At 37.7% G+C, this 22,455-nt stretch overlaps 4 protein-coding genes across 4 annotated transcripts; 2 read left to right on the top strand and 2 right to left on the bottom strand.

The window, feature by feature from the left end:
• Window positions 1–83: 83 nt before the first annotated feature.
• Window positions 84–1,624, top strand: LOC135708049 (uncharacterized). The gene is made up of 3 exons (XM_065229988.1): window positions 84–206; window positions 343–785; window positions 851–1,624. The coding sequence occupies exons 2-3, from the start codon at window positions 576–578 to the stop codon at window positions 1,223–1,225; spliced, it is 585 nt and encodes a 194-aa protein (XP_065086060.1). The 5' UTR covers window positions 84–206; window positions 343–575; the 3' UTR covers window positions 1,226–1,624.
• A 955-nt stretch (window positions 1,625–2,579) lies between these two features.
• On the top strand, window positions 2,580–3,669 carry LOC135708048 (uncharacterized). The gene is made up of 4 exons (XM_065229987.1): window positions 2,580–2,643; window positions 2,733–2,961; window positions 3,027–3,409; window positions 3,469–3,669. Exons 1-4 carry the CDS (start codon window positions 2,580–2,582, stop codon window positions 3,630–3,632), a joined length of 840 nt encoding a protein of 279 aa, XP_065086059.1. The 3' UTR covers window positions 3,633–3,669.
• A 14,640-nt stretch (window positions 3,670–18,309) lies between these two features.
• LOC135708047 (uncharacterized) lies at window positions 18,310–19,463 on the bottom strand. The gene is made up of 4 exons (XM_065229985.1): window positions 19,353–19,463; window positions 19,026–19,254; window positions 18,576–18,961; window positions 18,310–18,513 (listed from the first exon to the last, which is right to left on the bottom strand). The coding sequence occupies exons 1-4, from the start codon at window positions 19,393–19,395 to the stop codon at window positions 18,335–18,337; spliced, it is 837 nt and encodes a 278-aa protein (XP_065086057.1). The 5' UTR covers window positions 19,396–19,463; the 3' UTR covers window positions 18,310–18,334.
• A 768-nt stretch (window positions 19,464–20,231) lies between these two features.
• Window positions 20,232–21,446, bottom strand: LOC135708046 (uncharacterized). The gene is made up of 5 exons (XM_065229984.1): window positions 21,361–21,446; window positions 21,206–21,299; window positions 21,011–21,142; window positions 20,558–20,940; window positions 20,232–20,478 (listed from the first exon to the last, which is right to left on the bottom strand). Exons 1-5 carry the CDS (start codon window positions 21,395–21,397, stop codon window positions 20,279–20,281), a joined length of 846 nt encoding a protein of 281 aa, XP_065086056.1. The 5' UTR covers window positions 21,398–21,446; the 3' UTR covers window positions 20,232–20,278.
• Window positions 21,447–22,455: the final 1,009 nt, after the last annotated feature.

Raw genomic sequence — 22,455 nt, 5'->3', positions numbered from 1 at the left:
TCATATTTGGTCGATCTGACAGCATCAACGAACGACGACAGCAAAAAGCGCATCGACAAAACAAGCCAACCTCTGCACACAAGCACGCAGAAAGGCAAAACATCTCCGTGTGACGGATGTGAAAAAACAGCACTTGGCCCGATTCCCAGTGCTTCGGTACATCGCAAAATTTATTTATAAAAGTTAAACTAATTTCGGCTTACAGCGTAAGTAGAGAAAATGTTGCAAAATCAAAGCTTACTATCGATTTTGATGATTCTACAGCAGTGGCAACCAAGTCGCACCCCGCAGTTTTGTTTATTATCTATCATAATGTTATTATTATTATGATTATTAATACAGGTGCAACGAAGGCAGCAGACAAGCGTATTTAATAACTAGGGAATCGGAACAAGTGACAAAGGAGGCACCAGCAATAACTGAACAACGGGGAGAGGTGGAGCTCTATCGGGTTCAAAACAAATGCGTTGTGTTTTTTTTTATTGAGTGGCGATCGATTTTTCTCCGTCTGTGCTAAAACGTCAGGGAGCAAAATATAGGACGTCATCCTATACTATACACGCTATACAAAACGGATGACACAAAACAACAACTTTGCACTGGTTGAGTACAAAATGCTTGAAGATGCAAACCAAAAGGAAGACGAACAAGTTCAGAAACAGAAAGAAATGCAAAGTTTGATACAAGGCAACCGCTTCAATGGCACAATTCAATACTCTGACAGCTTTTTGGCAAACAACTACAACAAATTGCAAATGCAGCTCAATAGCCGATACATTTCACAGGTATGCACGTAGGCAAATGTTAATTTAATGACGCATGGAGCCAATGTTCAATCGACTTTTTTTAGATCTGCTGCCCACGACGGACTCGTGGTTCGTTACCACATGTCCGGATGCGTCCTTACTACATACCTCAACGATCCAGAACTAAAAGTGAAAACTCCGATCCATCGAGCTTGATGTATTTGGAAACGATCCGAGCCGTCGATGCAGCTCAAAGTAATCTACCCACGACCCTTATGGAAACTAACGATCCCTCTACCTCACAGATGGACACTTCGGGCAATCCACCGTCGTCCAGGTCCGGAAAGTGTAGTTCACTAGTGAAATCAAAATCTCTAGAGGATTTGGTTCGAGCAATCAAAACAATAGACGGTTCTCAGCCGTCACACGAGATGGAATTCATGTCTAGTCGCATACAAAATCTTAAAGTGCAGGAATAGTGTAGTATTTAATCGTACTGCTTTGCAAAAAAATTTATAATACAGCGAACATGAGTGTCTAAATGTATAGATACACCAAGTGCATGATTTAACTGACTACAATAGTGCTAAGAATTTTAGTATTTTCTGCGATAATTAGCCAAACGTTAGATGTTCTCACGTACATATGGTAGATTTGTAGTTGAGTAATCATACGCCGTGTAAAATGGAAATGGTTAATGTGGAGGTGTGTAGTGATACTCGCGCGTACTTGAGTATAGCTACTACGAGTTACTGGTGAACAGTATAAGTTTGTGAGTTACTTAGAGATTCTGAGAGCCGAGCCATGTAGATGCAAGGTTGACACGCAATGTAATTTTAATTTATTGAAAATAAATGTTTAACATACACCAATTGAAAGGGGTGAGTTGGGTTAATCATTTACTAACGACTCCAAGACATTTTAGAATTCAAGACGCTGGAACTTATAAATCTCCTAGGTGTTTCGCTTTGTAGTGAAATGACTAATTTTTATTCTTTTTTTTTGTAATTTAACTACGCCAGGACCGTCCCCTGCCTCGAAAATTATTTCTTTTCACCACAATCCACAACAAGAAACATGTCCCGTCGACTGCATCAATTACTTTGTTCAGACTCCACTGCCATGAACGCCTGGGTATGTCGGGTTCCAATTAAGTCCATGCCTACAGATTTCGCATCCGACCTTTCGCAGTATGTGGCAAACCTAACTACGCTAATGTTTTCGAATTTTTGTTTATATCGATTCCTTATGTCATCATCGATGGAGATCAACATTCTAGATTGTAAGACCAACAAACATGAATTATATACCATATTGTAAGCATCGGTTGATGTAGATCAGCAGTTTTTAAGTATTCTACGCTGATACACAGCACATTTAGTAGCACAGATTTCACGTTTGATTCGAAAATTCGTATTTTGAACCATTGACTAAACTAAATATTTAGCACTAAGTTATAGCAAAGGTAACCCTAGTCTTCTTGATTGGTGCCTCTTTGGTAGTATTATAGATAGTGAAAAATCTCATCTTACGTGCTTATCATTTGAATGGTTCGAATAGCTCAAGCCATGATGTCAGCTGATATATCTATCAGGGACCATCCATTAATTATCTCACGTTTTGAGAATCCAGGAGGGTGATTCTCAGAAATATTTCTTATGTCATGTGTTAGGTTAAGAAATACCATCACAGAAAGAAGATGAGCGGGATATTTTCCTCATTCTTGCGTGACATAATTGATGGATGCATCCTTAGTTGTTTTTCGACTTAAACATAATTGTAACAAGTAGAAATCCTCTATTCAATCAAGAACATTTATGTGAATCAGTCAAGATGGGGAGAACGCTTTTGCTTATTGTACTTGCGAGCATTGGTACTATTGTCTCGGTTCCTACTAGTACGTTCACGAATCCTTTCAAATAGGATTTGTTACATAATCTTATAAGAGGTATTCATAACAATTGCCTCTATTCTACAATCCCTAAGTGACCACCTCAACAGCATGCGATCAACCCACCAAACATTACACAACGATGGGATGCATCGCAAGTGAACATAGGAACGATAGGGGATGTCCTTTAAGTTATGACTGCCATTCTCTGGAGGACCGCCAAAACGACAAGTGTTACCTTTTTGGAAAAGTTTATTCCATCGGAGAACAAGTGCCTGGTGAAGAAACGGCTTCTACTTGCACAGCGCTGCATACTTGTGTGGAGTAAGTATCCGTATGTTTAACGTACTCTCGTTCCCTTATCGCAATTGATTATCCCGCTTGCATAGTGACGGTCAAGATCGTGCCTATTTCATCTACGCATACATGGACTGTATTGAGATGATTCAACCACCAAACGAAAACTGCATTCTGCAGTACCAACCAAACGTCTGTTGCTCCACTAGCAAAATCTGCGGGCAAGATATAGCACAGCTGGCGACTTGTAACATCGACGGAAAGTTTTACCACGAGGGCCAACGCATGCGAACTCCAAGCAATCCTTGTAGGCATTGTATTTGTTCCGTTGATTTCGAAGCAAGTGACACGGATTGCAACGAAAATTGCTACGAAGAAAAGTGCACTTTCGAAATTCATTGGACAGATTCGTTGGCCAAGGGCGCTGCTCCAGTTTACCTGGATGGTTTCTGTTGTCCTAGTAGTTGGAGACTGCGTAAGTGATGTGCAGTTCATACGTATCAGATTTGACATTTAATTTTTTTTTGATTGCAGCTGAAGAAACCGATAAACTAGTAAAAGGTCCAAACAGCTCCAAGGATACTAGTCTCGAGTGCAAGTATGGCAACATAACATTGAAGGTTGGAGACTCAGTAAACGATAAGGATGATGTTAATCGATGCACCTGTACTATTCCGCCAATGGTGCATTGTAGCTAGAAGTGATGATCCTACTCGACAAAATATATCAAGCACAGATTCCTTTCACAAATCGAATTAAATAGGGCAGAAAACTATTTCCACCTAATCGCCTATTTTGGGCCTAACGGGTAGAAAATATTTGATATTATATTATACTTGATCTATGATTTCGGTGTAAACGAGTCAATTATATGTTTGGTTTGATACATTAAATACAAAGTTACTAAACAAAATCATTAAGAACGTACTGAATGAATGATTATACCCCTTTTTCCCAAAAACAAAAGAAGTGCTATATCTATAGGACCGAATACATTTTGCCACTACATTTTTACCTTCATTCAAAAGCCGATAGTTTAGTTTAGATGAAGATTTACAATAACTTAACAACTTGTGACTCTTTTTCAAATCTTACGGTATGTATGGAAATGTAAATAAATTTGGAATATATCTGTAGTAGAAACCAGGGTTGCTTCCACTCACTTGCTATAAAAAATGAATTTTGGAATTTTTGAATCATTAGAGTTATAATGATATTTTGTATTTGTAAGTTCAAAGAAGATACGCTTATTTCGTCTACTACTTGCAGACTTCATCAGTGCCAAGTACACAACACCACTGTGCCTGTTGCTGTGGAGTTGTTGGTGGTGTTGAGTACTTGGCACTGATGAAGTCTGCAAGTAGTAGACGAAATACGCGTATCTGTCAAAAGATAAGCAGTTTTAACGGAATTTAAAGGAAATAAACCAACCCACTCAAAGCTCTTCATAAAGGAATTCCGTTAAGAGGTTCGACAAATTTAAAGGATAAACATGAAAGCTGTCAATTTCACTTTCCGAGTGTCACATTCAGCGATTTTATGATTCTTACAAACATATAAACAAACAAACAATTCGTATATAATGCAAAAAAAATGGCTTATATGTACAAAAGTGGAGGCCATATACGTGCATATTTTAATTTAATTTTAAACGAGTTGATTTAACATCATATACGATTTAATCTGTAATAACAAATTCTTTTTGAAAAGTCTTACGATGTTATCCGATTTAATTTGTGATACAGTACGATGGAAAAATGAATCATCGCATATTGGTCGGAAATTTGCATTCTATACGATTTAACTTAAACTTCGATGAGGACGTCAGAGGATTTCTGCCTCTCAATGCTTCATCAGAACAGGAACTCGCTGTAGTGGAGTCCATACTGTGTGCTGGATTGAAGCAAATCAACGATCTGGTGAACACGAATGGTAAGCTTCTTGACCTGGTTCTCGTCAGTGACTCCGATTGCATCGAGCTGTTTGAACCACCCTCTGCAATTATTAAAGTTGATTGTCACCAGAAGCCGTTGGTTTTAAAAGTTGACTCCCGTTCGAGTGATCATCCGCTCCCGTACCCAGCAACCCGCAGTGAATATAATTTTGCACAATGTGATTTCGATGTTGTTAACACGAGGATTGCCGCCTTGCATTGGGTACAAATACTTGACCAACCCACCATTGATGTCGCCGTCTCCGTATTCTACGACAACATCTATAAAGTAATCCAAGATACTGTTCCGGTGAAGACACGAAAATCTTGTTTGCAATTCCAACAACCTTGGTGGAATCCGCAATTGCGTAATCTGCGTAACCGTCTGCGTAAAGCTCGAAAACGTTACTTTCGTTCCCGGACCACAACAAACAAGTATACGGTGCAGCTAGTAGAAGCAGAGTACACTGAAACCTCCGTTTACGTAGTCTTTTTTTACGCAGTATTCAATTTACGTCCCTCTTTTTACGAAGTAAATCCCAAATAACGAGTTTTTTTTACGAAGTAAATTCCAAATAACGAGTTTTTTTTGTGATTTTGGGAAACTGGGATATATTGTGAAATACCCCACAATATGGGTATTTTTGGAATCGACCGGAAATCGGTGTCTGACGCCATTTTGAAATCCAAGATGGTGACTTCCGGTTACATAAAAACTTGAAAATTCTGCCAAATACCCCACAATATGGGTATTTTTGGAATCGGAGTGACGTGTAGACACCAAAAATCAATATCTGACGCCATTTTTAAATCCAATGTGGCGACTTCCGGTTACATAAAAACCACCACCACCACGTCACCCTGATTCTTAAGATACCCATATTGTTGGTTATTTAACATTATTTTTATGTTTTTATGTAACCGGAAGTCGCCATGTTGAATTTCAAAATGGCGTCAGACATGGGTTTTCAGTCCTAATAAGTCACCCCGATTCCAAAAAACCCATATTGTGGGGTATTTTATAGTATTTTCCAGTGTTTCTGTAACCGGATGTCATCATCTTGGATTTCGAAATGGCGTCAGACATGGATTCCCGGTTCTCACAGGTCACCCCGATTCCAAAAATATCCATATTGTTGTGTATTTAACGGTATTTTTTTGTTTTTATGTAACCGGAAGCCGCCATCTTGGATTTCAAAATGGCGTAAGGCATCGATATCCGGTCCCTGCATGTCACACCGATGCTTAAGGTACCCATATTGTGGGTTATTTAACATTATTTTTTTCTGTTCACACATCGATTTCCAGTCCCTACACGTCACTCCGATTCCAAAAATACCCATATTGTGGGGTATTTGGCAGAATTTCCAAGTTTTTCTGTAACCGGAAGCCGCCATCTTGAATTTCAAAATGCCGTCAGACATCGATTTCCGGTCCCTACACGTCACCCGGATTCCAAAAATACCCATATTTGACAATATTTTCAAAAACCTCTTTTTACGAAGTAGGGTAGAGAACTAATCGCCGATTTTGGGCCTATCGAGCAGAAAACTTCAAATAAATCCATGATTTCAGAGTTCACAAGTCAATTAGGCGTTTGGTACGATAATTTAGTTAATAAGCTACCGAATAAAGTCAATGAGAACGCGTGATATGAAGGTTTGCACCCATAATTCCCACAAACAAAAGAAGTTCTCCGACCGAATCAATTTTTTTCTTTATCAGATAGGCCGAAGTGAATTCATTGGCGTTTCAATGCGAAAGGCCGAGTTTATAATCCATAGGCTGAGTTCCCTAGTAGCACGCTTGTCACAAATCGGTTTTGGCAACTTCTATACAACTTATATCAGTCATAAACAAGTTACTGCAACTTATTTTGACAAAATGTGCTACTCGGGTTTGGCGTCAAGAAGCAGTGTTAGACTTATAACAATATCTAAACAATTTGTTTCTCTATATCAAATTTTACGGTACGAACAGAAAGGTAAATAAATTTGGAAGCCATCAGTAATAATAACATTCCGTTTGGTGCTAAACTGCGCTAGATTAAGAAAGACTAAGTGCGAGTTGTGCTTAATAACCCGGAAATGGGCTAGTTAACCCTAAATCCCAAAAAACGAGGTTTTTTTTTACGCACTAATTCGATTTACGAACACCCGTTTTGGTTCGTAAATGGAGGTTCCAGTGTATAATAGTTTGCAGGAAGCTCGCTTTCGTGAGTACATTGACAACCTCCAGAGGGGTTTCAAGGAAAATCCATCGTCGTTCTGGTCTTTTATCAACTCTCGGAAAAGATTAGCTGGTATTTCCGTAGACGTCACCTACGATAGTAGAAGCTCCACCACCGACACCGCTTCTGCTGACCTTTTCGCTGACTTTTTCCGAAGTGTTTTCGAACCCGATCAAACTCCTCCACCGCAGCAATACATTGATCAGCTACCAAGATACGACATTCACCTGCAGCAGCTCATCTTCAGTCAAGACGCTATTCTCAAAGCCCTTTGCTCAGTCGATCCATCGAAAGGTCCAGGCCCGGACCGTATTCCACCGTCTTTCGTCAAGAACTGTGCAGCATCGTTGGCCACTAGACTGATGCAAAATTTGACTTTTTCGCTCCACAGTGCTTAAATGGTTTCAAATCGGGCCGTGATTAGCCTCCAAAAGTTACAACTCATTTGGTTAGAAACAGACTTCGCACAAACCATTTGAAGTTTACATGTAAATTACTATTGGAAATCTCAACTTTTTGTTTATTGCCTTCTAGTCTTTTTCCATATTGAGCTGCAAAACAGCTCGATAGTTATTCTTATAGAAAATTTTCTCAGCTACAACTTTGCTAAAGATCGTTTCTATGTAAAACGAGACAGGAAAAAGTTATTAATTATTTAAGAGATTGGTAAACTATGACATGATCACGGAACTGCTCTGTAGGCAACACTGTATTTTGCAGTGTGACATAGTAGCCATAATTTTTGTGTCCTATTCATCGCCCCAGAAACACCAATGTTGCCTGCTGAGCAGTTGATTGAGCATGATCATAAGACATCAGTGCATTGAACCATCAATAACTTTCGATCCTAGCATTTAATCAAAAAGTGGTCTTCAGCAAAGTTGTAGCTGGGAAAATTTCCTACAAGTAAAGTTGAAAGGTAAGGTTGAAATCATACTTATCATCCAGGAAGGCTTTCGTTAAGGTACTTGATTCCAGATCCGAGGTATTCCATATACCATCGGGGGTTCCACAAGGGAGTCACCTAGGACCTCTCATTTTCGTTCTGTTTATTAACGACGTGTGTGATATGCTAAGTTCCTGTAAGTTACTATATGCGGATGATCTTAAGCTGTACCGTGTGATCAAATCGATCGTGGATTGTTGCGCACTACAAGCTGATATAGAGCGATTGTCATCCTGGTGTCAGATGAATGGAATGCAAGCCAATGCTGCCAAATGCAAAGTGATTACCCTTACCCGCTCTCACTCTCCGATCATTTTTGATTACTCTATGAATCAGATTTGATATGAGATTTTACCGAGCTAGATATATTTTGCCGAGATTCGCACAGCCCAGTGTTCAGCAGCTTATTTTACTGAGATCTCAGCAAACATTAAGTTTCTTTGCTGAGATTCAGTGAAACATTTTCCGGGACTTAGCAACCATCCGATACTTATGCTGTGATCTTAGCAAAATTTTCTGCAAAATGTCCGATATTTGGCAATCAAAATTAAGTGAGTGAAATAATGCTGCACAATTGATACACACACTTATCCACTTAGATTTCTGCTGAGAGGGGCACCACCAAGCAGGTCGGCATTTTATTTTGCTAGATCTCAGTGAAAAACTTATTCACTGAGATCCAGCAAAATAAAATGCCGAGTTGCTCGGTAGTGTCCATCTCGGCAAAAAATCTAAGTGTAAAAGTGTGCGTATCTAAATAGTGCAGCATTATTTCTCTTAGATTTTTTTGCCGAGATGGACACTACCGAGCTGCTCGGCATTTTATTTTGCTGGATCTCAGTGAAAAACTGATCGAGATTTAGCAAAATGTACGTTTGTTAGCTGAATCTCGGCAAGTTTTTCACCGAGATCCAGCAAAATAAAATGCCGAGTTGCTCGGTGGCGCCCATCACGGCAAAAAAATATAAGTGTGTTAGTTACCTGTAAATTTTTGAAAAAAAACACTATAAGCTGAACTGATCGATTGAGCTTGGAAAAACTTTTAAAAAACAATCTACGCACATTTGAATACTCAGTCTGAAATTTTGTTCAAAAATTTCATAACTAAACTATCAAGATTATCAGGCTTGGCCAGTTTTTTACATTCTTGAACTTTGTGAAATTTATTACTCTAAATATTGCGTATTTTAATGATATCAGATTTAACAAAATCATGACTCTTGAAAGATAAAATTTTAGAATTCTGACACTATGAAGCATTGACAATTATAATGATAATGCCAAATTTGTTTTGAGGATAATAGTCTAGTGGTGCCGGTGGTGTAGTGGTAAGCGTGATTACCTCTCACCCCAGCAGGCCTGGGTTCAATCCCAGTCGGCACCGCAGGGATGTTCTGAGGCATAACATCTCTGATCACGCCTTTCTTCGGAAGGGAAGTAAAGCCGTTGGTCCAGGTGTGGGTGCTGCCTCCCTGGCGTCGGTAGCATTGGTGCTCAGCACGAAAAACAAGATCGACGGAAAACAAATCAAAGGGGAAAAAAATATAGTAGAGTAGTAAAGGGGAGTTCCAAGGACGTTCTCAGGGGACTATTACACAGTAAAAAATTGTGAATTTTAACTGCCGTGTAAAATCTCCTCTCGGTTAATTTGGAGATAAAGGGGAAACGGCTCTAATGTTGGTATATGGATCTAAGATTGGGCCCATCGTTTAAAACCTGCTATCTATCAATTTTATCTAGATGAATGTGTCATTGGTAGAGTACTAATGGATATTTTGGTCCCTTTTGAAAATTTAGTCGATTGCTGAAATTATATATGGGCCCAAATTAGGAGCATTTAGGCCAACATTACATCCATTTCCCCTAGTTCACTTAAACAACGAAATGTTTTACAAGCTTCGATACAAAATTGCTGATTTATGAGATATCGCGCTTCAATTTACATGACATTTCGTGTAAATTTATGCCAAATCTAGCGTTCATAAAGTGTGCGCTATGTATCGCAGAAATTAACATGAATTTTTCTGGACATAAGATTACTCAGCGAAATAATAAAGGTAAAATTACTCCTCAAGTCTTTTTGGGATGATCCTAAGCAAACCACTGACAAATTTGTAAAGAAATCCAGAGATGATGTAGAGAAACAATTTAGTAAATTCGATTTGTTTTTTCAATATTCCTTGCATTGAAATTCAAGATCCAGGATTAAGAAAAAAAATGATCATATTCATCAAAAATCAAGATCCTCGTCTTAAAAAAACTGTTTATGAATATGGAGCTAGTAATTTCAACAAAGTTTAACAGTAAGGTATGTATGTGAGAAAAATCCTCTATGGATGTGCATTCAGTATCTCCAAAATGGGGACATTCTCTAAAAGTTGTGACATGACAAGTTTTAAAAGTTCTAAAATAATTAAATATATGGGTCATTCCAGCTTTGATTTGTACGGTAATCACGGCTCTTATTCTGAGTATCACTTTCTTATCACCGTGTAGTGACACCCGTAATAAGGCCCAATGATACACCATTTGGTTTTGGCTTCGGGCAAATGCAAGTATAATGCATGATAACACTGATTCATTTAAAACCATGGTCGCATCACTTATCAAGGTGAATCCTGATCCAACGAACCCAACTTACTAACAAAATCTCCTTTTCTGTGTCTTTTGTTGGGGTGCAGAGGTTAACACGGCCCACAAACAACAAAGGTCACTCTAATATTCCTTCCCTACTCCCACCTGATTGCAAGGACGTGGCCGGCGCCGTTATTGATCTACAACATATAGAGTCACTGAAACTTGTACAATGAGAATGGACGGTCACTCCCAGCCCCATTCAGTTGATTCATTGTACAATTTCACTGATTCTGATCAATCACGGAGTGCAGTCAATCTAATCTAAGCTAGCTATTGGTTATCCTATTTGTATAGTGTTTATAGTACTACATATCTTTCATTATTGACTTTACATCATTTAATATTATTGTAAATTACATTTTATTATACTTAATTCTTAATGTTAGCTATTATGAGCGGCTCCAGGGAAGCATAGTGTCAGCTTGAAAAGAAATCTGAATCGTTCATTATCTGTTTTGTAAAAATCTTGTGTTTATTGTATCTTGTTACATGGCATTATAACGCATTTTCAATATTACATTACATTTAAATAAGTATTAACCCGGTTACACACATTTCAGGTCATCCAGGTCTTAAATAAGATGGGATCCGTTCCTTTTATCAACAGTTGTGATATTGCATCATATGCTGAAAATATATGAATTATCGCGTATTTCTGTTGTTCATTACATACCAGGTGAGGGCTTAATCATGTTTTGCCATCTAGTGTTTTGGTTTTGAGATGCTAGATAACCTTAGAGGGATCGGTTTTGCTTAATGAGCAGAACATCATGGGTTTAATCCCAAGCTCTCCCACAACATAACACAACACAAACATTCTAGCTAAAAATATTTATTTGCATAATATAACCTGGAAATTTTAGGGTTACATCTTCCTTATTGGGAGCTGAGGAGACATAGAGCTGCATCATATTGTATGTAAAATAATTATTATTTTCATTGCGGAATACCAGTTTTTTTATCCATATAAATGTATTTTCATTATTACGTATTTTAATGTTCTGATATATTTCATTTCTCCATTACATATGTTTACTATATATATAAATAAATACTGGGTTGGGAGGGAGCATCAGGGTATCATTTGACATGGAACTGGACGATTGGAGTGGTATGACAACCGGAGTCTAGGAGGGAATAAACACTATCATTTTCTTTATCCTACCGATTCGATTGTGATGGTGTGAATTCTACTCCAACAGTTTCATGGAGATTGACGCGCCCTTCTTAACAAACCATCCTGTAGGAAGCTTAATAAGTATTGCGAATTGTGTTATTCGATTTGTTGGAGCGTATCGTTGGAAGGAGATTCTTAAATTCCCGTGGATTTCGCGTAAGTGCCTCTGCTTACGGGTCCACCCCACCGTTTTTGGCCCTTCATACAGCGATATTGTGAATTCAGATCGGTAGCTCAAATTGATCTTGCTATTAAGTGGAGCTGCATACAAGACAAGATCTTCGAAGGGATGGTGGCTACCTTACATACATACATACATATGGGTCATTCCAGCTCAAACGGGTACACCACCTGTGATGGATGATTTGAGCCAAACTTGTCCAAAACGCTTATTTTGGTTGAATAAACACCTTTTTTTATGTTGCACTGAGGTGTCTTGAACCCTCTCGGCTACAACCCTGGATTTTTGAGATTAAAAATAATAATCTTTCAGAAGAGATCACTCCACAACCAAATAAGCTATTCAAAAACGTCAATTTGAAGATTTTTTTTAATGAAGATTCTTATAGGTGTTTTTGTTATAGGTATCTAAATTGTCAAAAATTCGCCTATTTTCACCTTGGGCGGGATTTTTAATTTCTTCATATTGTGGGCTCAAAATGTCACCACACTTTGGAAAACTCTTCTACTAGATGTATTTCCAAGGGCTTTCTCAAATAGTTTTTGAGATATGACCAGATGAGTGAGAGGTAGTTTTGAGCTTTTATGGTGAAAAATCGTTTTTTTTCCTTGAATTCCTTCGAATACGTAGAAGAAGAACGTATTATCTCACTAACTTAATTCATGCTTCTGTAGTATAGGATCGAATCTTTCGATTGAATTATCAACTTGCATAATACAGGTTCATGAGTTGCCCTAGATGTGGATCCTAACTATTACTACATACTTCGTTATACTGTTTTACGACCTGTAATGTTTCTGAAACGCGCTAGGCGTTGATTCAACTAACTGTTGAGTGATAACTATACCTTACCGGCTGATCTAAGGAAGGCACATATTGAACTTAATGATTTTCATTTTATTGTTCACTTCAACAGCATACTTTTTTGTGGGCCAAGCAATGTTGAATTTCAAATAAAACAAGGATAATCTATCCATTCAATAGAAATCCAAAACATATCTGAAGTACTGGATTCATCGACATCAATTATTCATGTTTATTTCAGCTCTTCGTTGATAAATCATAAAAAGACAAACATTAAAATAATTAACCTTCTGCAGACTACTGCAAGATCTACCTAACCAATATTAGCTGGAACAATATTATATATTGTATTGCATTACTCATCGAAATTAAAATTAAGCGGATGAAGCATTGGCAACAACAATCCTTACCTTATTGTAAGGAGATAATATCAAGTATAATTAGAGATAAAATATTTATTCGCTTAATATAACCTTGAAATTTCAGTATTACATCCACTTAATATTGTGAGCTGAGGAAACATAGAGCTGCATTTTATTATATGTAAAATATTTGTTATTTTCATTTCAAAATATCAACTATTTTATCTGTATAAGTTTATATTCATTATTTCATATTTAATGTTCTGATATATTTCATTTCTCCATTACATAAATTTTAAGGTGAGTCTAGGAGAGAATAAACACTATCAACAATAGCTGCAATTTCCAAACCTACGACTGGATGCCTTCTTTCAAATAACAACTGAAGTGCGGTAAAAATCGGTAGAACTGTTTCAAACACACCGTTGGTACTTGAGTGGTCGGCGTTCATCTCTTTTTGCCAGTGGTGGCGGGGGGGGGGGGTGACATCCACCTCTAAAGGGGGAGTTTGGTAAAGAGAGATGATAAAACCGATTTGTACCTTCCTAAAAAGTTGTCCTAGCTCGCTACCTACTCTCTATATGCAATTTTCATACTGCCGTACTCTAAACGGAACTATCAAATCTATACTTTCTCCTCCTCGTCTATCGTATAAAAATTACCACTTTAGTCTGTTATTTGAAATTAGCATCTTCAACTATGTAAATCATTGACTTCACGCAGAAGTAATACTAAACAATAGTCAAAGCACTATCATTTTCTTTATCCTACCGATTCGATTTTGGTGGTGTGAAAGTGTGTTCAAACTTTTGTTTGCCAGTAGACATTTTTAAAAATGCGTTTTTGCTACTTTACGACACTTAACTTTACAGCACTATTTATATAAAACAACTGGTTAATATTATCTACTCTTCACTCCAGCAGTACAAGAAACATATTCTAGTCATCTTTTTCTGAATATTCAAGATATTTGCATCAATGCACATTTTTTTTTAATTTGGCCCGGTCACAACCAAACAAAAATTCTGCATTGCACGACAAAACCCACTTTCAAGTTTCATAAAGTGCATAGATAGTTCAAACAGAACTTTATGGCTACTTTAAAAGCTATACAAATTATCCAAAAATTTGGCCATTAAACCGCATGATGGCCTCTTACAATCAATACTGCGAAACCATTGACTTTACAATGTCTCGGCATAAACTAAAACAATATTTTTACTCCATAACGCATTATGACTCATAAAAAATAGGAACGCTGACACTGCTTAATTTTTATTAAAGACAAAATTATACTTTTAACCTATTTTCCAAAGTTGACGAAATAAATAAATAAATAAATTTAAGAAAACAAAAATGTATTCGAATTATTCTAGTCTACGTTGGTTGACGAAATAAATAAATAAATAAATAAATAAATAAATAAATAAATAAATTTGTGTTATAGTGTAGGTAGACACTAAAATAAGTACTGCGAGGGCAGCCGAACAGAGCAATATCATGTTTTCTCGTTTGATAATTTGATGAAATTAATTTTTCGCATACGTATTGGTCTCGAGTGAGTTTTTTGGTTGTGATATTGTGAACCCCAGTGTTCACTCGGCTGTGGACAGAAATAGACCACTCTCAATGTGTGTCACGCGATCGTCTGTTTAAATACTCGGCAACAACCATTGTGTTGTCCTCCTCATTATTCTTCATCAGCAGTTCTTTCAGTCGATGCGTCGTCGACTTTGGAAAGCAACAATGCTACAATGGAAGCGCTCTGACCCTCGTTGGCGAATCTGCCATAGAATGAAACCACTGGAAGCGATTCCCGTTCTGATGGAGGAGGCTTATTGGACAGCGGAAGATAAAATGTTTATTGTGTTGTACCTTTTGACTATAGTTTTAAGATATATTGTATAGTGAACAAGAATCCTCGGCTCTGTAAAGTTAATTCGGTTGAGCCTTATCAAATAAATTAATTTAACAAAAAAAATGTGAACAGGTGATTGGATTTTATTAGTTCCTTCCCCAGTGCACTGTAGTTTAATTCGATCTAATAGATTTTGTTTTTGCAAACGTTTTGTTCCGGAATTGCTGCTGCATATGTAGTGCTTTGTGTGCTGCTCTCACATTCTCTTGTAATACGATATGGCCTTGCTCACGGTTGATCTATTGTTTGATGCAGTGGGTTAGTTTTTTGGCTACGCGAGTGTGGTGTGTTCGAAGAAGAATAGATACCGGAAACACATTCGATCTTGCAGTGTTTGAGCGGAGCTGGAGGGAAAGTGACACGGAAGAAGTGATGATAATATCGTGCAGAGGGTGTGCGTGGAAGCATCTGTCTAGCCCGTCACAGGACGCTGATCATGAGTTGAATAATGAGTGCGTTCTTTTGATTTTTTTTTCCATTGCTGTTATTACGCGTTTACTACGTTTAGGCTGTGCTCCATTTGGTAAATTTTCACTTAAATTTGACACAGCGTAAATAAATTATTATGTTCGAAAATCCATCTGTTGTTGATCGTCCGATTCTCGAAAAGGTGTTTGTCTAAATTGATTCCTTGTCTGGCAGAAATAAGTCTGGTAGAATAGCAGATTTATTTAAAAATTATCCATCTGTCAAATTCAAGTGAAAATTCATTAAATGGAACACAGCCTTACTGTGTTGCCCGGTTTGCGGTGGGTGTGAATTTATTAAGAATATGTTTGTGCTTAAACATGATCCGTTTTGGTGGAGAGAACGAATTTCGCGATCGTTATCGAGAATTTTGTGATAATCGTTGCCGGTACATAGACAATAAGGTGATCCATGAGCTGCTTTGCAGTTGACCTGACTACTAAAAAAAAGTTAAGGGTTGTTTCCAAAGCACGACTGCATTGTTGACGTAGAACTACGAGATTGTTTTTGGTGCTCCATTCACTAATATATTAATAACAATATGAATTGTTATTAATATATTAGGTTTAAAAACTTAACTCAAAAATGAACAATTCATCATTCAATTTTTTTAAACTGGGTAGTTATTGAATAAATCCTAAAATTAGGATTACCTTTGGCCGCTTTCTTGTTGGCTCGACACAATCCAAAGCGTTCAGCAACCGCCCGCGTCTGTTTCGCATGTTTCCCTGCCTCCTGGTCTCTCACGCGCTTCCGATAATCGCGGAGATATTTAGCAGCCATGTGTGAGACATTTTGAAGATTTTTACAGAATTTCTCAACAAACACTTGTTTCACTTCGAATATTGACTCTATCCAACGCGTAGTGTAAACACTGAAGCACTTACTGTACCAATTGGAATTTACAGAATGCTACAATGCATAATCACGATGGTGTTTCAATATGATGTCTGTGTTTGGGAAACAATCACAAAATGAAATTTTGATTGCCTTTCTTTTTGCACACGCCGGTAAGCTACACAGACTGCTTCCATCATGAGTAGTTTGCTATCAAGTAGCGACACTCTTCTTTTGCGTAGTTTGCCAATGTCAATACCTTGAAAGCAAAGGGCAATTAACGAGTTATTAATGAAGGATGAAGAGAATCGATCAAAATCACTTGTACCCCTGCTTCCAAGTTTGGTTATAAGATTACAACTCTGGAGAGCATTTTGTGTGGTCGTTGGGGGCGTGTGGTTCTGAATATGGACAAACAGGTACAGATAAATTTTATTCCAACTCTTTACTGTAATAAGCTTGTTAGCTCTGCATATGGCCGTTTTGTTGCCAAAATTGGTGATGATTTAATCTCCGAAATCGTACAGAGTGCGCCTGTCACTTCAAAACGTAGACGACATCGGTTGGCGTGTTCAGAGTAGGTGACAGCATCACGGCTCACATTTTTCAGGAAAACCTTCAGCACAACTCGTGTTTTCTCGTAGATCAGACCAGAGATACATTTGACCACGGCGAACCAGACGACGGATGGCGGTTATCACGAAGAACCTTGCGATGACGCTTGGCACCTTCTTTACCAAGATCTTTTCCTCCTTTGCCACGACCAGTCATTGTTGCTTGTTAGGTAGAATAGTGGACTACCTAACCTGCCACCACCGTCCTACTGCTCTTATTGCTGCTTCTGCTGCCTGCTCACCACGCCGTCCGAAGCGAACATGAGTTGAGGCTAGACAGCAGCGCTCTTTTAAATCTTTTCAGGTTGATGTGCAACCAAATAGCACTCGATTATGACGAATGGGTTTCGGAAGAACGTTTATTTCATGAAAAAAGTGATACATTTATCACTTTTTATTTGTATATTGGAAAATGCTTGACATTTCCACTTTTTAATAATTTTTTGTTTCAAAATCATCAGTCGGAAGCATTGCTATTGATACGTAGAAATATTTTTGATTGATTGTTGATAAAATTATTGAAATTGGTCCAAGGGCTGCTGAGCTATTAATGTTCAAAATCTTCCATAATTTTGTTACATGTTCCATTTTCGGTTTTCACAAAGTGTACCCCCATATAGAATTAAAAGACGTAGTCCTACGTCAAAAGCTGTGTTGCCGATGCAAGATTTATATATAAACAAAGCTATAGAGCTTTTTACGTTTAATCGACACACGTTTCTCGGTAATATATGTAGAATGCATGATGCGGGACATTATTCCATTTGAATAGCTTCATGCCGGCGGTTTGCGATTTGCTTACTGAGCAGAAGACCCTGGGTTTCATGCGAGGTTTCATCTGAGGTTTCATCCCAGACCATTACATTACTAAGTTTTTGTTTTCTTCGATTTGTTTTTCGTCGATCTTGTTTTCCGTACTGAGTACCAATGCTACCGACGCCAGGGAGGCAGCTCCCACACATATTTGACCCCCATCAATTCATAGGACCGGGGTCCAACGGCTTTACTTCCCTCCCAAAGGAAGGCGTCGTGTGATCAGAGATCCCGGCGGCGCCATCTGGGATTGAACCCAGGCCCTTTGGAGTGAGAGGCAATCACACTTACCACTACACCACCGGCGTCGTTGCCCTTTGCAAAGTTAACAATCTTCCACGAAGCATTTAGAAACCGAGAATTCGAAGATTTTACAGTTAGGCCCGAGCGAGTTCTGAATCGTGGAATAAAAATATGTTTTATTTGAGGCATTGAACATGATTACCAGAAAAATGACGATGTAGGACATGTTTCAACACATTAGTCTGTTCGACAGTATACTAGAGGTGGAATAGCGCAAGTACATTGGATAGTCTCTTGATTGTCTTTGATAGTTTCCAACGAATCTCCTATTCCCAGTGTGAGGTTTCCATACTTGCAAGCGTGATCCGATCTATTTAAGTTGTTGGATTCCACCTTCACTTTGTCAGTTTCCTTTGCTGTAAATACGCAGAAATGTTATTAATATGTCTTCAATCACGATACATTAAACTAAACATACGCAATCTCCAGAACCAAGGACAACAGTAGCCGTCTTTGTACACCGGTGCACCGCCTCCATAAAGTTTATCTACTTCATGAATTTCAAAGCTACACCTATTTTCATAGCAATTAGCGTTCTCTTCAGTTTTGGTTAGATCAAATTCAGCTGAACAAATACAAGTCTGACACGGTTTGTCAGATATATGCATTTGCTCACCTTCGCGGAACGATTTGTCACCGATTGAACATGTTGCTAATTTTGCTCTATCATCTCCGCAAACTTTTCCTGAAGAACAACAGCTGCTTGGTTGAAATTGATGGACGCAATCCGGTTCACGAGGGCGGAAAAATTCCGGGCAATCAATGTGTGCATGAATAAAGGCTGCTGGTCGACCTTCGTTGCCACTAAGTAGAAAAGGGATTTATTTGGTTTAATTTTGGATATTGTCACAGTGCTATTTACACTTACACATTACATGACACTAATGCTGTGCAAAACTCTGATGTCTCCTCAGAAGGAACATTTTCGTTGATATCATATACTTTCCCGAGAAGGTAGCACTTATCCTTCTGACGGTTTGTTAGATTTGGACAATCATAGCTCAATGGGCATCCCTTATCTGTCTTTTGCTCGCTCGGAATACACCCCATGGTGATGTAGTGTTTAATGGGATGGTCACATGCCAGCAGAAAAGATGCTTGAATACAGTAAACATTTGAATGTTGGTTCCAACAATGATAGAAATAAGTGTATTTCAACAGAAACAAAAAAAAACAAACAGAAACTCCAACTCACCGAAACTCGCGAAGGTAAGCAACACAAACGTTTGTCTCATCATCACTGAATGAACTGAATGAATGCTGTAGAGGACACTGCCGTTTTATTTCATCTGGAGAAGAAAAGTTAACAATGTTCCGATGTATTCCACATCGTTCACTAATGACACAGTTTATTAAAAACCATCAGCAGACTGTTTTACCTTTCTTAAACTTAAGAGATGAACTAGAATACGGCTAAAAATCTCTATAATAAAGTATGAAAAAAAAAATCTTTTTAAACTGAAGAATGGTATACATATTGCTTGAGATCTCAACTTTCGTTCATGTTCGTGTATCACAAAATTTTAAAGCAAACCTCTCCATAAATAGCTTTATAGATTGAAAATTACAAAAAACGTTATTGCGTATTTTCCACCAAAGTAGACACTAAACTAGAATATAACAGCACTACATTTTACAATATAATATGGGAATATCTGTGGTACCTAAAACATTGAAACTCAATCATTTTAATTTTTCTGGCCCGAGAAATTTGATTTATTAGTATACTTTGGTGCAAAATGAGAAATATTTTTTTTATTAATAATTGTTTATGTGTTTTCATTCATGCAATCGCAAATATGTTAGATGATGTTTTGAATACTTAAATCCATAAAATATAGTAACGTTATGCTTGACCAACAATTTGATTTTTAAGAAGATAAAAATATAATTTAGATATTATAGAACATTTTTAAATATTCTAAGGATTATCCAGAAGGTCATAAACCAATTTTACATGTTTAATTCAACATATAGATGTTTCCATCGTAGCAAAATTGGCATTTCAAGGTAAATTTCTCTTTAAAACGAATCTATATGGGGATGTTACCAACGCTCTTTAATTATTTCACGTATTATTCATAAAATTGTTTATTAACCCATCATTATTTTCAGTTTGATTCAATCCTTCTTATTTTTCGTCATCGTACACTGCGCCAACGGTGGGATCTGGCATGAACACTTGTAGGTATATTGATCCGTAACCTCAGGTACCAACGAGTCACCAACGTTCAGTGTTAGCTTGCCATATCTACACTGCGAAGCAGAATCTTTCCCTTCTTTATTTGCAGCAATCTCAACCAACCGGTCCGAATCCTTTGCTATGAAATAAAAACAAACAAACAAATAAAAATCAAGTTTTGAACATTCGATGCAATCATCATAAATTTTGAAACCTACGCATCCTCCATTCCCAGGGACAGCAACGGTCTTCATAATACACTGGAATCCCTCCGTTGTATACATGCTTAGAATAAAACAGCTCAAAACCACAAACGGACTCGTAGCAGTTGGGATCATTTGCGATATTTGACTCATTGAACCCTTTATGGCAGATACAGGCTAGACATTTGTTAGAAGTGGGATACATTCGTTGACCAGCCAGGTATATTTCGTCTTTGATCGCGCATTCGGCAAGCTTCTTCTTATCATCGCCGCATACCGAACCCGCTGAACAGCAGCTATTTGGTTTGTAGGTACGAATACAATTTTCAAAATCAAAACGCTGGAAGAACTCAGCACAATCTACATGCGTGCATCGAAATTGAGCAAACGGGGAACCACTGAAATGAAAAATCATCGTGAATGCACAATTAGTGATAAGTTGTTTGGAATAATAAATCTTTTAATCACCTTCGACAGTAGCACAAAGCCGAACAAAACGGGTACACCAGCTCGTTCGGAACCTGTTCATTCAGGGCATAGGTTTTACCGTTGAAATAGCACTTGGAGTTGTCATGCTGGGTCAAACTCGGGCAATCAAACCTGGGGAATGAAATATTCATATCAGTATAATAACAGAAAACAAGGAGCTTGCTTTAATTTTACCTTGTCGGACAGCCTGAGCCATTGGCTCCGATCGGAGTACATTTCATGGTTGTGTAATGTGTTGTTGGTACATCACAACCAATGGCGATGGATACTACGGTTTAGGAAGGAATTTGATCAATAATTCGTCGTGATTTTCCTATGATTAATCTTACCCGCAGTAGCCAAGCACATGAAAATAGCCCTCAACATTATTTTGCCGAGATAAAGGTTACCCAAATAATGTTCGAAAAGTACATCAAAACAGAGAAACGATGCAAACGGTACGAAGCGCTCTGAATAACTAAATTAGTGATTATTCGGAAGATGAGATTTATAATGAGCTGAGAGAGATCAACAAGGCACTATCAATAAGACAACTACAGCAAAGGGGATTACAAAAGTGTAAAGTGTGCACGGGAAAAAATCCGATCTCCGAAATGGGAATAATGACTCATGATTTCATGAACAAAGCGTATTTTCATGTTATGAAAATACACCATGAATACACAGCAAAAAAATAATTTTGATATCACGTCAAAGTGGATGCACTACAATCATGTCGAAAATATGGTGTAATATTACTTGCTAAAAAGGACAAAATTATCATTAATACAATGCATGAACTGACATTACGCTGCTTTTACTGCATTTGTTTATTTATGTGGTCATAAAAATTACATGAAATTTTCGACATGATTGTAGTGCATCCACTTTGATGTGATATCAAAATTATTTTTTTGCTGTGTAATATTCATGATATCATGAGCAACTTTTGCGTAACGCAGCAAACATTCCCAAAATCATGAATCATCCGAGTTGAAAACATGAGCTAAATTCATGGGTTTAACTTTTAACCAAAAAATGTAAAAAGAATAAAATAAAGCATCAGACTGGATTCGAACCAGAGCCCTGATATTATTAGTCTCATACTTTGACCACTAGACTATCAGTACTTGTATAGGATTGAAGACAAAAGGCGTATAATAGATACCTATGTAGTGTGGTTTATGAACATGGTTTGCCAAGTACGTGTAACGCTTGTAGCGGTCTTGATTCCGCTGCATTATGAAATCATGATTTTCCATGACGAAATCATGAATCATTGTTACGATTTCATGGGATGGCAAGTTTTTTCATTTCATGATTTTTTATTCATGAAAATGGAATCGGCTTTGTTTCCGTGTGGTTGCTCATACCGCGGGTGCATAGAATTTGTGATTTCCGTCATGCTAAACACAACCCCCTTTCAAATGCCGTAAAAAAACTTT

Source organism: Ochlerotatus camptorhynchus, unplaced genomic scaffold (assembly GCF_037179485.1).
Source record: "Ochlerotatus camptorhynchus isolate MF236.1 unplaced genomic scaffold, CSIRO-AGI_Acam_v1.1 ptg000324l, whole genome shotgun sequence".
Taxonomy (NCBI): domain Eukaryota; kingdom Metazoa; phylum Arthropoda; class Insecta; order Diptera; family Culicidae; genus Ochlerotatus; species Ochlerotatus camptorhynchus.
This window is presented reverse-complemented; position numbering and strand designations above follow the sequence as displayed.

Excerpts from the sequence above, each read along its gene's own strand:
- LOC135708049 (XM_065229988.1), top strand. The coding sequence starts at position 576 with ATGACACAAAACAACAACTTTGCACTGGTTGAGTACAAAATGCTTGAA. Across the intron at positions 786-850 it reads ATAGCCGATACATTTCACAG|ATCTGCTGCCCACGACGGAC; the intron begins GTATGCACGTAG and ends GACTTTTTTTAG.
- LOC135708048 (XM_065229987.1), top strand. The coding sequence starts at position 2,580 with ATGGGGAGAACGCTTTTGCTTATTGTACTTGCGAGCATTGGTACTATT. Across the intron at positions 2,962-3,026 it reads GCGCTGCATACTTGTGTGGA|TGACGGTCAAGATCGTGCCT; the intron begins GTAAGTATCCGT and ends CCGCTTGCATAG. Across the intron at positions 3,410-3,468 it reads TCCTAGTAGTTGGAGACTGC|CTGAAGAAACCGATAAACTA; the intron begins GTAAGTGATGTG and ends TTTTGATTGCAG.
- LOC135708047 (XM_065229985.1), bottom strand. The coding sequence starts at position 19,395 with ATGATGAGACAAACGTTTGTGTTGCTTACCTTCGCGAGTTTCG. Across the intron at positions 19,255-19,352 it reads GCTTACCTTCGCGAGTTTCG|CATCTTTTCTGCTGGCATGT; the intron begins GTGAGTTGGAGT and ends ACTGTATTCAAG. Across the intron at positions 18,962-19,025 it reads GCATTAGTGTCATGTAATGT|TGGCAACGAAGGTCGACCAG; the intron begins GTAAGTGTAAAT and ends TTTTCTACTTAG.
- LOC135708046 (XM_065229984.1), bottom strand. The coding sequence starts at position 21,397 with ATGTTGAGGGCTATTTTCATGTGCTTGGCTACTGCGG. Across the intron at positions 21,300-21,360 it reads CATGTGCTTGGCTACTGCGG|TATCCATCGCCATTGGTTGT; the intron begins GTAAGATTAATC and ends CCTAAACCGTAG. Across the intron at positions 21,143-21,205 it reads GGCTCAGGCTGTCCGACAAG|GTTTGATTGCCCGAGTTTGA; the intron begins GTAAAATTAAAG and ends TTCATTCCCCAG.